General features: G+C 42.6%; 1 protein-coding gene across 1 annotated transcript in view; it reads right to left on the reverse strand.

The window, feature by feature from the left end:
- Positions 1–16680, reverse strand: part of LOC135404406 (protein patched homolog 1-like) — a 127252-nt gene that overhangs the window by 49427 nt on the left and 61145 nt on the right. The window contains 3 exon segments of the mRNA XM_064639126.1: positions 9662–9977; positions 10389–10788; positions 12604–12722. Of these exon segments, the coding sequence (XP_064495196.1) occupies positions 9662–9977; positions 10389–10788; positions 12604–12722 (835 nt within the window).

Raw genomic sequence — 16680 nt, forward strand, 5'->3', positions numbered from 1 at the left:
GATGATCCATGATTCAGATCCATATAAGAGAGTAGACAGCACTATGGCTCTGTAAACACTGATCTTTGTACTTTTCTTCAAGTGTTTATTTCACCAAACTCTTTTATAAAGCTTTCCAAAGGCACTATATGCCTTTGCTAACCTGTTGTCTATCTCTCCGTCAATCTTACCGTCCGAGGAGATGAGGTTGCCTAGGTAATTAAACTGCTGGACTGATTTGAGTTCTGATTGGCCAATGGTGATATGGGGATGATGGAAGACTTCCTGATGTGCAGGTTGATAGAGAACTTCTGTCTTCTTTAAGCTGACTTAAAGCCCAAAGAGCTCAGCAGCGTCTGCGAAGCAGGATGTTAAATGCTGCAGAGCTGCTTCTGTGTGGGCGACAAGGGCGGCGTCATCAGCATAGACCACAAAGGTATTTAAGGGACTGGAACACCTCACATATGAGGAAAGGCTAAGAAAGCTGGGAGTGTTTAGCCTGGAGAAGAGAAGGCTTGGGGGACATCAGTTCTCTGTTGGACTTTGAGGGAAATATAGTTAACAAAGATGAGGAAAAGGCTGAGGTACTTAACACCTACTTTGCCTCAGTTTTTAGCAGTAAGACAGGTGGCCCTCAGGACAACTGGCCTCTAGAGCAGATAGACAGAGACAGAGACCTGAATAGCCCTCCTGTATTCCAGGAGGATGTAGTTAGCGACTTACTGAGCCAGCTGGATCCTAACAAGTCTATGGGACCAGACGGGATCCATCCCAGGGTGATGAGGGAGCTGGCAGAAGAGCTTGCCAAACCGCTCTCCATCATCTTCCAACAGTCCTGGCTCTCTGGGAAGGTCCCAAATAATTGGAGGCTGGCGAATGTCACCCCAATCCACAAAAAAGGCTGCAAGCAGGACCCTGGCAACTACAGGTCCGTCAGCCTGACCTCGGTGCCTGGCAGGGTTATGGAGCAGATCATCCTGAGTGCAATCACACAGCACCTTCAGGATGGACAAGGGATTAGACCCAGCCAGCATGGGTTTAGGAGGGGCAGGTCCTGTCTGACCAACCTGATCTCTTTTTACGATCAGGTGACCCACCTGGTGGATGAGGGGAAGGCTGTGGATGTGGTCTATCTAGACTTCAGCAAGGCCTTTGACACTGTCTCCCATAATATACTCCTGGAAAAGCTGGTAGCCCATGGCTTGGACAAGTGTACTCTCTCCTGGATTAGGAGCTGGCTGGAGGGTCGGGTCCAGAGAGTGCTGCTGAATGGAGCTGCATCCAGCTGGCGGCCGGTCACTAGTGGTGTTCCCCAGGGATCAGTGTTGGGCCCAGTCCTGTTTAACATCTTTATGGATGATTAAGATGAGGGGATTGAGTGTATCATCAGCAAATTTGCTGATGACACTAAATTGGGAGGGAGTGTCGACCTGCTGGAAGGCAGGAGGGCTCTGCAGAGGGATCTGGATAGACTGGAGAGATGGGCTGATTCCAATGGGATGAAGTTCAATAAAGCCAAGTGCCGGGTCCTGCACTTTGGCCACAACAACCCCATGCAGCGCTACAGGCTGGGCACAGAGTGGCTGGAGAGCAGCCAGGTAGAAAGGGACCTGGGGGTACTAATTGACAGGAAGCTCAACATGAGCCAACAGTGTGCCCAGGTGGCCAAGAAGGCCAATGGGATCTTGTCCTGTATCAAAAATAGCGTGGCCAGCAGGACCAGGGAAGTGATCCTTCCCCTGTACTCTGCGTTGGTGAGGCCACACCTTGAGTATTGTGTTCAGTTCTGGGCCTCTCAGTTCAGAAAAGAAAATTGAGGTGCTGGAGCGGGTCCAGAGAAGAGCAACAAGGCTGGTGAAGGGACTGGAGCATAAGTCCTATACGGAGAGGCTGAGGGAGCTGGGGTTGTTTAGCCTGGAGAAGAGGAGGCTCAGAGGTGACCTCATCACCGTCTATAACTACCTAAAGGGAAGTTCTAGCCAGGTGGGGGTTGGTCTCTTCTCTCAGGCACTCAGCAATAGGACAAGGGGGCACGGGCTTAAGCTGCGCCAGGGGAAATTTAAGTTGGATATCAGGAGAAAATTCTTTACAGAGAGAGTGATCAGGCATTGGAATGGGCTGCCCAGAGAGGTGGTGGATTCACCATCCCTGGAGATTTTTAAACGCAGATTGGACGTGGCACTGAGTGCCATGATCTAGTAAATGGACTGGATTTGGACCAAGGGTTGGACTCGATGATCTCGGAGGTCTTTTCCAACCCAATCGATTCTATGATTCTATGATTCTATGATCTCATCAATATATATAAATACCTGAAGTGGGAGTGCAAAAAACACAGAGCCAGGCTCTTTTCAGTGGTGCCCAGTGCCAGGACCAAAGTGAAACACAGGAGTGCCCTCTGAACATAAGGAAACCCTTTTTCAATGTGAGGGTAAATGAGCACTGGTTGTGGAGTCTCCCTCCTTGAAGATATTCAAAAGCCACTTGAATATAGTCCTGGGAAACTGATTTGAGGTTGAGCATGGGTTGGACCAGATGACTTCCAGAGGTCCCTTCCAATCTCAGCTACTCTGGGATTCTGTGCCGTGCTTATAAACAAATCCATCCTTCCTGAATACAGCTCTAGCTCTGTTTCAATCTCTTAGAAAGTGGTTAAGTGAAAGCATTTGTGCTATCATAATAGTCATGTAAAAGATCACTTTGGGAATTAAGAGGAGGCTGTTGAAGAATTCAGGATAAAAGAAGAGACCTTCAAAGGACAACTTAAGAGGAGCAGACAAGTTGCTATGCTAGACAGTATTTGGAGGCAGAACTTTCAGACTAATATCAAACTCCTGACACAGAGCTAAGCAGACACAATACCAAATATAGGCATTTGCATGCAGAATTACCAATTTGTGGTTGCAAGTTATGTTTTACATTACTACAGTGTGTGGAAACTTATCTCTTTCACTTCTTTTTTCCCCTCCAATGTATGCTACAGTTCTTTCAAGTTTGACCATTGCTCAAATTCAGCTCTCTTTTTATATCTTTATTTCTCAACTGGCTTAACCACTTTACGCTTTAGGTCATTTTATTACTGGCCTTGTACACTGATGAAACTGAAAGTCTACAGAAAGAATACCAAGAAACCTCTATCAGTTGTGCTTACTTTATAAATGATTTCAAAATTTCACCAATAAAAATTCCTTATAACACTTTGAAATTAATAGCAGAACAACAATATTTTTATTATAGATTGTTCACACCAATGATTTTTAAAGCCTTTTAATCTGTTTTAAAGGTAGATGTAATTAATGAAATGTTTCTGGGCAGAAATATGAAAGTAAATTTTTGACTTCTTTCTGCAAAGAAATTATATAAGCTAAGGCAATTAATGTAAAATCCTCCAAAAGTATGTTCGATGATATAATGGGAGTGAGGAAGGAATTCGTATTAAGTCATGTGAACAGCGGACAAGATTGCCCTTTGCAAAAACAAGCGTAATTAAGAACCATCAGGGAACTTAAGTGTGGGATTCATATTACAGGAAGGATGCTGAAAGGCATTTTGGGACTTGCAGTTCTCTAGGACTCTATCAGACGTGCAGTGGAGTGCCTAGGTGTGATTGGCTGTAGATCACATGGTACAGTTTGAACATTGTATTTAAGCTGGTGTTTTTTGTAATAAACTTAATTCAGTTACTGTACCTACATGGGAGTAATTGAGTTCGTGCAAGACAGGTGCCACAAATGGCGCCCGAACAGGGACTTGAACAAGCGTCAGAAAACAGAGACCAAAAAGGTCTTGGGACGTCTAGACAGTAGCATTCATACCGAAAGCATTCAAAGGAAAAAGAGAGAGCTCTCCACAGAAGCAGTTACCTTTGGAAAGATGGGAAAAAAAGGAAAAACGACAAAAAAGAAAAAAAGGAAGAAAACTCATCTTCAGCAACCCAAGGAAATCTTTGAGTCCATCATCAGCAAATTTGCTGATGACACCAAATTGGGAGGGAGTGTCGACCTGCTGGAAAGCAGGAGGGCTCTGCAGAGGGATCTGGATAGACTGGAGAGATGGGCTGATTCCAACGGGATGAAGTTCAATAAAGCCAAGTGCCGGGTCCTGCACTTTGGCCACAACAACCCCATGCAGCGCTACAGGTTGGGCACAGAGTGGCTGGAAAGCAGCCAGGCAGAAAGGGACCTGGGTGTACTAATTAACAGGAAGCTCAACATGAGCCAACAGTGTGCCCAGGTGGCCAAGAAGGCCAATGGGATCTTGTCCTGTATCAAAAATAGCGTGGCCAGCAGGACCAGGGAAGTGATCCTTCCCCTGTACTCTGCGTTGGTGAGGCCACACCTTGAGTATTGTGTTCAGTTCTGGGCCCCTCAGTTCAGAAAAGAAAATTGAGGTGCTGGAGCGGGTCCAGAGAAGAGCAACAAGGCTGGTGAAGGGACTGGAGCATAAGTCCTATAGGGAGAGGCTGAGGGAGCTGGGGTTGTTTAGCCTGGAGAAGAGGAGGCTCAGAGGTGACCTCATCACCGTCTATAACTACCTGAAGGGAAGTTCTAGCCAGGTGGGGGTTGGTCTCTTCTCTCAGGCACTCAGCAATAGGACAAGGGGGCACGGGCTCAAGTTCCGCCAGGGGAAATTTAAGTTGGATATCAGGAGAAAATTCTTTACAGAGAGAGTAATTAGGCATTGGAATGGGCTGCCCAGAGAGGTGGTGGATTCACCATCCCTGGAGATTTTTAAACGCAGATTGGACGTGGCACTGAGTGCCATGATCTAGTAAATGGACTGGATTTGGACCAAGGGTTGGACTCGATGATCCCGGAGGTCTTTTCCAACCCAATCGATTCTATGATTCTATGATTCTTTCGGGGTGGCAGGGAGGTGTTCCCAAAGGGAGGTTTTCCCAGAAAATGGAGGAAAAAGCTGAAGTCATTCATCAAATTTTAAAAATTCAGAAAAATGATATAACAGGGAAAAAACTGCTGGTGTTATTAATATGTATTACCATAGCTATACCGAGATTCCTGCCAGCAAGGACTCTTAATGTGACTGTTTGGTAAAAAGTTAAGAAAATGAAGAGAGAAAAAGCAACTTCGGGAGACACGGAAGCCTTTAGAAATTTAGCCACATGGACAAAAACTGTGGATGCTTTAAAGACTACACAAAGAAATTCAAACTCATCTGTGGAAACTGACCCTCCTGCCCCCCCCCCCCGCCAAATCCCTTAGACACCGGGCAAAGACACAGAGGTGGGGGGGAACTGCCGGGAATGCAGGAGGAAAAAATATGGGAAGGAGAAAATATATGGTTGGGATCGGCACTATATGCCCGTGGCTGGGAACGAGAGGGACATATTACAAGTGGTAGTTCTGTGCCTGCACTTGGGCTCCGGAGTGCGAGTGCATGGTTTGGGCAGCAAGGATGGTGCAGAGAGACAGTTATTAGATTCCCGCCGCAAGATGAGGAATGCATGCAGGATAAGTCTTACCGTGGAGCTGATGTGGAATTGCAGCCACGTGAAGACGGCGTGGTTGCATGGGCGCAGTCATTTTGCCCTGGCTGCACGACCGGGAAAAGCTCATCTCTTCTGGTCCCGCGGCCATTTTCTTATATGCCCCTACCGGGGACCGAGTGTGTCGGCACGGCGACTGTTGCCGTGGAGACCAAGATGGCGGATACAGGAGATGGCTCGTCCTCCCCCTGTGCTCACAAGAAGACACGGAGCCCGGACCAGTGGCTGCCAACAGCAGCAACGACTTCAGCAAGAGTGGGGGCAGGGTGAGAGCCTGACGTGTCCCTGGGACTGGAGCGGGGCGGTGGGGCGGTGGCTCCAACTGAAACAAGGGAGAGGGGCTGGGCCTGGCCCGACCCAGACCTGCCCGCTCAGCCACGACAGCAGAGGCAGAGCCCGGCCCCCCCGCACTGCCGGAGCGGTGCAGCAACGCCAGCGCCGCCATCCAGCGTGGGCCCCGTCGGCTTGGGCGGGGTGTAAGGACTCGCAGTCCCTAGCCTGATTTGTGGGGGGCTGGGGGTGCAGCCAGCCCCGGGCCAGCTGCCGCCAGCAGCGGCGGCGGTAGAGCAAGCGCAGGGACATGGCCAGGCAAGTGCTGTCCGCGCCGAGAGAGAATCGAGGCTGCGCTGAGTCCGAGGTCGCAATGAGACCAGGGCGTGCTGGGCCGAAGCAGTGCAGACTACAAACGCTTAACAGGGCCCCAAGCGGGGCACTGCACGGAACTGGCATCGCGCCGGGACAGAGATGGCCCCCGCCACCTGCGGCAGGGGGGTTGTACAACCAAGCAGGGGCTGCAGTGCTCAACAGCGTGGCAAAGCTGCCGAGACTGCAGTTGCTGAACTATCAAACTTTCATTGCCCCAGAAAACTGAAACTTAAAAGTTTTTTTTATTTCCCTGTTTTCTCACCAGTTCCTATAACTTTGTTTGGGTTGTTGAAAGTTCTTAAATGCATCTACATAGGTTGTTATAATAATTTTGTTCCGATAACGTGTTTAAAAAGTTCTTAAGCATCTCCATACCTTGTTAATTAATACATTCAAATATTGTTACCCCAAAAAGGTGTGCATAAGATCAACAGAAATACAAAAATAGCTGCCTAAGAGACTGAGTTAAAGCTAACTATAATTGTTCTAACCAATATAATTTGAGAAACAAGACTGCAAAACACACTAAAAGAAGTCTCATACACTCAACCATGAAACTGTCTACAATAGAGAGGATTGCACAAAGACCATCCCTAAACCTTCAACTTTGAAGTAAAAGACACTATAATACAAAATGACTTGCCGCTATTGCTTCAAAGTATTAACCAACTTTGACCAATCCTGGACATAACTACAGAAAAACTGCAGACTCACACCTGTTCCTGTCCATTTTCCATCAAAAACTGACTGAACTGTTATCAACGTTTGCTAAGATTGTTTTTAAAGGTGAAGAACAACTACAAGAGATAAATGAACAAAACCCTGAAGACTGTCTGCATTCCAGACCCCCAGGCCAGCATGGAAGAGAGAATGTCAGCACTTCCCATGTGGTTTGACTCTATCATGACCAGCAACACCTGACACCTCCTAAAATTCCTTGTTCAGCCTCTCCAAATACAGCTTACAGGCCTAGGAAGGATTGTCTAAAGACAGCGTGGACTGATGTCTTACAAAGGACACTGGATTTCAAGCTGTGTTAGCAGATTGTAATGGTAACTTGTTTATGTATCTTTGAATTCATTAGCTTTTGATTTTCTAAACAAGACTCACTCATAAAACAGGCTATTGTCAAGAGAGCACACTGCACACCAAACATGTTTCAAAACAAAAAAAGGGGGGGGAAGACATCAGGTAAGACATCATTTAGGTTTGTTAGACCTCATATTCCTCATATTAATTCCTTTTCAAAACAAGTACAATTGCCGGACATGACTACCAGAAATGACAGACTAAGAAGCATACAACCAATAATCACTTATAAATCTAAAATGTGTAGTTGAAATGTAAAAGCGTAATAAAAATTCTAAATATGCATGAGTGAAGAATGACTGAAGTGGCCACTTATGTATGAATGTGAAAGCTGTATAAATGAGAGAAGCTGTGTGGACATGTATGTATGTAGACTTAGAAATATTTTGTGCTTCATGCAAATTACACTTACATAACAAACACTACCTCAGCCACCTTGTCCTAGCAGAGAAAAACAGATAACACAACACTTATTCTCTAAAAGCCCTTTCCTTGAAATAAAGTTGAATTTCTCCTGGTTGCACAAAATCCCTCAGAAAAATAAAGTTGATGCTTCTACCAATTACATACAAACCCTTAAAAAAATAAAAGTTCCTATTAAATTAACTCTGAAAACCCTAGAAGAGAAGTCTTAAGTGAGCTTATTTGTTGAAAGACCTGGATCTACAAAAGTAAAGCAGTGGGTTAAATTACTGTGTTATAATAGAGATTGTTAAAAAGGGTTTAAAAGGTTTAAAAATATACTATTCTACAAATTTGTAATGTTCTGTAACTTGTTATAATAAAGAGAGGGGAGATGTGGAATTCATATTACAGGAAGAATGCTGAAAGGCATTCTGGGACTTGTAGTTCTCTAGGACTCTATCAGACATGTGCAGTGGAGTGCCTTGGTGTGATTGGCTGTAGATCACGTGGTACAGTTTGAACATTGTATTTAAGCTGGTGTTCTTTGTAATAAACTTAATTCAGTTATAGCACAAATGTGTGCAAGCTGGTTTCGTGCCCATACAAGTGCTACACTTAAGCTACCATATTTACATTCAGTCACTTACAAAAGTAATGTTAACATTTCCAGTTTAAATGAATGATTAATGTTAACTGTCTTCTGTTGCATTTTCAGATAATAGAAAATGTTAACATGATTTGATACTAGGAAGCAAAGTACAAGTGAACCTATGAAAAAAGGAATGCATTAAGCTGAAGGCACTCCAAATACTGGCAGTTATGTGCATGTTTTCTAAGAATTATTGACTGCGTTGGCCATCTGTAAACAGTTAAGTTTAAAATTTACAGTCTCAGTAGGTCAGCACACTTTATTTTTCTGTTTGCAAAAGCTTCCTGAAGATTCTTCCAACACAGAGACAGAGGTAGGACAGAAGTATTTCCGGTCAGGATGTGTTTGCTCACAAGAGAGAACTGTTACATTTTCTGAGATGTAACATTATATTTTAAATACAAAAGAATTATTTGCCTCAACACAAATATAATATCATGCCTTTAATAAGCCTATTTTAATATAATTATCATCATACTACCTATAACACCCCCCTCCCAGTTACAGTTCAGCACAGAAAAGGTAGCACCATAGAAAAAGTGAGGATACTTGATTGGAAGTCTAGAATGTTTAGTAATCTCCTAATCCAATAAAATGCCTAAACTCTGTAGCAGATGGATGGGCCGTGGGCAGTTTTGACCTTGATCAGCTACAGCTGTAACCTTGCAAAAGAGTAAACATCAAGGAGGGAGTGAGAAAAAGAAGAAAAACAGCTGCAGATAGAAGAATGTGTTTGAACACGAGAAAAGACGCCAACTACCTATCAGGAGGAGAGATAAGGTGGGTAAACAAAAGCAAGAAATCAATTAGAGATGAAATACAGGCGTGTGGACAGAGGAAAAGGGGATAAAAAGAATGAGTTTGTTTATAATAAAATCCTTGCCTGCCAACTTGCTGTCTGAGTGCATCTTTAGTCCGTCGCAAAGCCCCACTGAACTTTCTTCATGTCAGCAATCCCAGCTGAAGCTAACAGGATGACTCATGCTGAAAGTTAAGCCTGTGCCAAAATACATTGCTAGACCAGGACTTTTCATTTACTATTCTCAAAACACTCAGCAAACATTTATCTTCCCAAGAAACTGGGCCATGTTTGGCCATTAATTATAAAGCAGAACTCCTCATTAGCCACTTAGAAATTAATGACATGAGATGAACTCTCATGGATATAATCTTTTAAAGCTTCAAAACTGCTTTATTGGGGAGTAAACTTAGCCACAAAGAATTTAAGTGAACTGTTAGAGAAACAGTGAATCGATGTCTGAGTTCAGAGCAGAACCTGGACATACTTTAAAGCGTGTGACTGTATTGGAAGAGAAGGTCATTACTACAGTGAATAATTGTTTTCTACTGTATAATTAAAAAGAAAAGTTCATGCAATTCTCTCTTACCTTGCAGCCAGTCTCGAAAGTAGTGCAACCACATTTTGGGAAGCTGCTTATCCTCTTCCAACAAAATGTATGTCACATTACTGAAACTTTTGTGAAGTTCATAAAGTAAGTGCTGGATGTGGGGACTGGGATAGTCTGCTTTCTGTGTTACTATATAAATATCATAAAATGAGAAATACTTGAACTGTGCTGCAATAAAATCATAATCCTGGGTTTCTCGTGGTACAATATCTGTGAGATTCAGTCCATCTCTAGCCTGGGTAGTTCCATAAAGGCTGAGCCCAAGTAAACCCAGAAAAAGAAAAATAACCACAATCTGCAACAGAAAATGGAAACGCCTTTGGTTTTATGTTCTTAAAGAAATTAATAACTCATAATACCACACAGAACCAGGTTCAAAATTAATCCCCAATACTATACTTTTAAGCTTTTATATCTTTATGCACACACACACTACAAGGCCAAACCAATTAGTGTTTTAGTGAACAGGAAATTTATATGGTGATGAAGTTAAAAAGTAAATTTGAAGTTACATTTAAAAAGTATGTCATTATAGCACTACCAAGATAAAACTTTTAAAGTGTGAAATTAGGTATAAAAATATTAAGAATTCCAAAATAATTCCAAAATAATTCTATGTTTTACTGATATTTAATACTACTGTCAGGATGATTTCCCTACTGGGCAAGGCAGAAGTCTATTTTTGAAAAACAGGTTTTCTGGTTACCTTAGCTTTTGGTTTTAGCAGGAATGGAGCATAATGCTTTTCTGAAAAAGATGAGAGTGTCCATTTAGTACAGGGTGGCTCGAGGCAATGCATACTGGAGTCTGAGAATTGGGAAAGCAAATCTCTTGTTGAGTTTGTGCTCTCTGGGCTCTGGCAGCTGATATTATCTTGTGTCACTGTCACCGGCTGCATAGATATTGCTGAGCAAGGCTCTGCTGTGGTGTAGTACACCTGTGCACGAGGATCGTATTCTGTGTGTAACTGCACTGTAGACTGCATTGTAATCTGAGTTTCATGTACAAAACTTTGACTGCTGTATGGGGGTGTACTGTAGCAAGTATTATTCCTGTTTTCCACATATGCTTGAGGCTCAATCTGAATCACTCTAGTGGCACACGGACTGCAAGAGAAGAGAAAAACATAGTTTGCATTTTGATAGGTATTTGTTTTAATCAGGATAGATAGGATAATCTGCTTCTATCAAAGACCACTTCTACTACTGTAAAATGTTTATGTTAATTAAGCATAATATTTTGATGAGGATTTCCTTCTGCACTTGTAGGAAATATTTCTTGGACGTGGTTTAAAGCATAGACCTCTGAGCCTGTTTCTGCACGTTTCTTGTGCCCAAGAAAGAAGGAACCAGCATTTGTCTGAAGACACTGGCATCCACTTACATCACTCTATTAATTACACATACTAATCAGGTCAATAACCAGGTAGTTGCACACAGTCTGAATGCATGATATATGATTACATCTACATGACCATGCTGAGAATTAAACTATTTAGAAAATCAAAATGTAAATGCATGACATGCTGAATTCTTCTGTTTAGAACTATTAAAGTAACTGTTAAATAATATTTGGACCTTCTGGAAAAGATCTCAGACTTTTGGGAGGCAGATTGAAACCATTTGCCATACACTGACTGCATATTTTAAAGTTGATGTAAACACAAACAAGGATTAATTCCCAGGAAGGACAGGCAAAAAAATGTCATAAATAAGCTTCTTTCTGTAAATAAAAACAAATTGTTGATAGAAAATAGTATCAGAGATTTTTCACCAAGTGGAAAAATCCTACAAAAAGGAAGAAAATGTTGCCTACCTAAACAAACAAGCTCTTATTAACTGAATTTCTTCATATGTACATGGGCCCAAATTCTGATTCACATTTGGTCCAACTTCAGATGTAGGAATAAAGGGAAGGCCTGACAGCCCTATACTTCTAAGAATCTGGGCTGCAAAATTCAAGCACATTAGATCATCCAGTGAAACTACAGCTGAATCAGAAACAGAAAGAAGGAGTCCTGACTTGTGATCAACTCCCTGTTCTAATGACTCCCTCAAAAGCAAATTTAGGAAAGCACTTTCTCTCTCTGACATCAAAGTTAAAAAAGGTCAGACTATGTCGACTCTTACGTGGATGCAAAAAGCTAAGAGGACACAGGGGTTTCTCTACATCCTGGTTATGACATGCCATGCATGTGAGAGTACACAAATAGAAATGTAGCTTATCCTCTTCATTGCAGGCAAAAGTAAAAACTAATGTAGAAAATATGTTTTATCTCTAAGCGGTGGTTCTGATGATGACAGTAGCTTCCTCCTAGCCTACCCCGATCTCAGAGCTGTATGTGTATTAGGTAAGAGTGTGCATACTATCATTCTAAATTACTATTAGAGCCATAGCAGAAAGATTATCAGTCATTATCTTGCAATGGTACTGATCATTCTGAATTCCTCACAGTCCTATGAAAAATGGGCTAAAGAGAAGTAATTTTATAGCTTTTACATTATTTTTATGCATTTAAGTTTCAAGGCATAAAAAGCAAAAAAAATTAGCACAGAGTGATTAAGTAAGGCTTCTGAGTACCCCAAGTTATTTACAGTCTTCCATAAGAGACCAGAATTAAGTCTTCCAAGGTTTACCAATACCAGCACCAGACACACTGCAGTATCCCATTAAATTCTAAAAATACAGATATTACTAAAACATGCTTCCAGAAAGTTGTCCTTCAATGGCTAAAATGGATGTACGTATGAATGTGTGTGTATAGCAAATGTAATTCAGCAATAAAACCATGACAGTAGCATACTGACCCTGCTGCTATCCTGCTGCAATGAACTCCCACTCCTGACAAGGTATAGTAGCACTGAGTGGTGATCACAAAAAAGATACACCTCATATATTGTAATTCTATCACACATTCTCACCTTGTAAAACAGCAGAATATGTCCAGTCTCCTGTCTTCCCGACGATAAAGGTCCATACTCAGGATAGCAGGAAAAATCAGTAAAACCATAGCAAAGTTGAATACCACCACAACTGCTGCCTAGAGATCAATCACAAGAGAAGTGAAGTAATTGCTAAGCTCAATTTATGGCATTGGCTTTATAAAGGATAAAGACTCTTCAATTCTCACCCATTCATCTATTTATCATGTTTACTCATCAGATCCTTTCAAGCTTCTCCCTGAGGTGATAGGAGAAATAGAAACTATACTCACAGTATCCCGCAATGCCCAAATAAGAAACAATATAATCTTGGAGAAGTCCTCGAGAATTAGATAAGGGATGTACTCAAAAAACCAGGATGTAAACTAAGCTCTATGTACCCAAACAAGATAAAATAAAGAATAAACGTAACAGTTTTTGGTGGTGAAACACAATGACACTGTGCCTGCTCCAGAACTGAGGTAAAGATGACAAAGAAGACCTGGAAGGACCAAAGAAGGACTTCCAATAGGGGAGTGACTATGTAAAGCAAGCTAATGAATATGTATTAAGTAAACAAGAATATCTAATTAATATGTAAACAGTATGTGTAATAAAAAGCCCTGTCCATCTGTCATTTGGCCCATTCAATTAGAGGAGCTATCCTCTGAATGTCCAGCATGCTGAATAAAGAAGAATGTCCTTTATAACATCTACAAATTGGTGTTAAGAAGTTTGTTTCTGCCACTTTTCGGTATCAGAGGGAACTGGGAGATATATTTTACATTCTAGCTTCATTATGGTAAGCCTACTGTAGTTAATTAATTTCTTTAATGTTAACTTTCCTATTATTTTAATATCTCTATATCTAGAGATGTGGTGGCACCAACATTTTTAAAGTGGAGAAAACAGAGTCATCAATAAATTACATTTTTATATGAGAGTCTGCCTTATTTAGAGTCTCACAGTACAAAAGGATGGAAGCAGGAGCAAATCTGGAACTAGGACTGAAGTTCTCACATTTAAGGGATCTAAAGCAATTTAAGTACTACCATAACATTAAAGCACAGTATTAAATCAGTAGTGAAATAAAAGTTTAATTAAATTTTAATGAAACCGCTCTATTTAGTAAAATACTATGCATTTGATGTACTTAAAGTCTAGCAAAAAAGAGTAACGTTTTGTGATTATCTGTTAAAACGTCCTGCTTGTATTTAACTTGATTATTGAGCCAGTCAATTTGCTAAGTGATCATTATTTAAAGAAAAAGAACAATCCCTCCTTCAAACCATAACCCTTTACCACACAGAGATTTCCAAAGAATCTCTACGAACATATGTGCTGCTGCATCTATCATTATTGTTAATGGTATTTATTTGCAATAAAACATAGCGAAAACTCGAGCACAGATGGGTTTGGAAGATAGCAGTAGAAAAGTAGAGGTAAGGAGAAGTCATTGAGGGTTGGTTTTCTTCCTCCCAAAAAATGGAAAAAAATAGTAGAGCCATTAAGAAAAAAAAAAAAAAAGGAAACCCATATATTTTACTTATTATATAATCAATAGGCATCTCTATATTAGCCCAGTTTCAGACTGAAGAGAGCATAAATTATCAAGTGCCTCCATCTGTAAACTTCTGAAATAAACACTGCTTGTGTTCAAACAGTCAAAAAAGGACTTAACTTTGATTACACCTGATGTAAATGAGCCCTCCTTTTTCTAACACAGATCAATGGCTGCTTTTGATGGTGAAAATCAGCCCTTAAAATTGGCAACTCAAAAGTTGAGACATCCAAAGTTCATGTTTTAAAAATGCTCAACTTATGCGAACCTAAATAATGCAATTTTGTATTTTTCTGTCGTTTATTTGTGAAAATCTGTGATGAGTTGACCTTGGCAGGATGTCAACTGCCCATCAAAGCTGTTTTATCACTCCCTCAGCTGGACAGGGGAAATAAAATATAACAAAAGGTTCACGGGGTTGAGATAAGGACAGGGAGAGATCACTCACCAATTACTGTCATGGGCAAAACAGACTTGACTTGGGGAAATTAGTTTCATTTATTACTGATCAAATCAGAGTAGGATAATGAGAAATAAAATGAAATCTTTAAACACCTTCCCTCCCTCCCCTCTTCTTCCTGGACTTAACTTTATTCTGAATTCTCTACCTCCTCCAGCCTTAGTGGAACAGGGGGACTGGGAGTGGGGGGTTGCCATCAGTTCATCACATGTTGTCTCTGCCACTCCTTCCTCCTCAGGGGAAGGACTCTTCACACTCTTCCCCTGCTCCAGCATGGGGTCCCCCCCATGTGACACAGTCCTAGACTAACTTCTCACAGAATCACAGAATATGCTGAGTTAGAAGGGACCCACAAGGATCATCGAGTCCAACTCTTAGCCCTGCACAGGACCAACCCCAAGAGTCACACCATGTGCCTGAGAGTATCATCCAAATGCTTCTTGAACTCTGTCAGGCTTGGTGCTGTGAACACTTCCCTGGGGAGCCTGTTCCAGTACCCAACCACTCTCCGGGTGAAGAACCTCCTTCTAATATCCAACCTAAATCTCCCCTGACACAACTTCAGGTCATTCCCCCAGGTCCTGTCACTGGTCACCACAGAGAAGAGATCAGTGCCTGCCCCTCCACTTCCCCTCACAAGGAAGTTGTTAGACTGTGATGAGGTCTCCCTTCAGTCTGCTCCATGCTGAACAGACCAAGTGACCTCAGCTGCTCCTCATATGGCTTCCCCTCAAGGCCCTTCACCATCTTCGTTGCCCTCCTTTGGATACTCTCTAATAGTTCAATATCTTTCTTATATTGTGGTGCCCAAAACTGCACACAATATTCAAGGTGAGGCCTCCTCAGTGCAGAGTAGAGTGGGACAATCACCTCCCTTGACCAGCTGGCGATGCTGTGCTTAATGAAGCCCAGGACCCAGTTGGCCCTCCTGGCTGCCAGGGCATTGCTGACTCATATTCAACTTTCTGTCGACCAGGACTCCCAGGTCCCTTTCCATGGCACTGCTTTCCAGCATCTCGTTCCCCAGTCTGTCTGTACATCCAGAGTTGCCCCATCCCAGGTGCAGAGTCCAGCACTTCATCTTGTTGAACTTCATATGGTTGGTGATTGCCCAGTCCTCTAATTTGTCGAGGAAAGCAAAGTCCCACTACTGGAAAAGCTGGGAACCAATCCCCACACCTCCCACATCCCAAGCAGGTGCTCTGACGCTGGAACCACCCTCCCCCTGTCCAAATTTTCCTTTTCGCTGAGGATGGGATTCAAACCTGCGCCTGCTGAGCACGAGGGATTCAACCGGCCACGGCCTTAACCACCCTGTAGCAATGTGAGTCCTTCCCACAGGTTAACCTTCTTCACAAACTGTTCCAGTGTGGGTCCCCCATGGGGTCACAATTCCTGCCAGAAAACTTGCTCAAGTGTAGGCTCCTCTCTCCCCGGGTTCACAGGTCCTGCCAGGAGCCTGCTCCAGCGTGAGCTTCCCACAGAGTCACAGTCTACTTCAGGCATTCACCTGCTCCGGTGTGGAGTCCTCCACGGGCTGCAAGTGGATCTCTGCTCCACCGTTAACTGTGGGGAATTTCGGCTGGACCGAGCCCCTGAGGTGGAGCGAGAGGGTGGTTGAGAATGGAGACCCTGGTCCTGACAACATACTGATGCATCCTGAGAGACCAGAGGAGCAGCAGGAGAGAGCTGTCCCGTGGGAATGGGGAACACTGTTGCATGAGAACGAGGACTTGTTTTGAACAGAGTGACTGAGAAAAATATAAACATCAAAGGAAAACAGGGACAGGTGCACAGAAATGTTGTGAGAAAGTAGAACTGAGAAGGTCCAACTAAAATCCACCTATTAACTGTAAGAATTGTAGTTTGTGTGTTTAAATTGACCTATCTGTGTAATATACGTGTACCAAAAGAACTGTATTTAAGAAGCTGTAAATTGCAGCTCATGGCTGCTGCTGCTATTCCTATCCTTTCCAATAAACTTTCTTGCTGAATATTATATGTCGTAGTCCATCCCAACAACAACAGTTAACCTCCATGGGCTGCAGGGGCACAT

Source organism: Pseudopipra pipra, chromosome W (assembly GCF_036250125.1).
Source record: "Pseudopipra pipra isolate bDixPip1 chromosome W, bDixPip1.hap1, whole genome shotgun sequence".
Classification (NCBI taxonomy): Eukaryota; Metazoa; Chordata; class Aves; order Passeriformes; family Pipridae; genus Pseudopipra; species Pseudopipra pipra.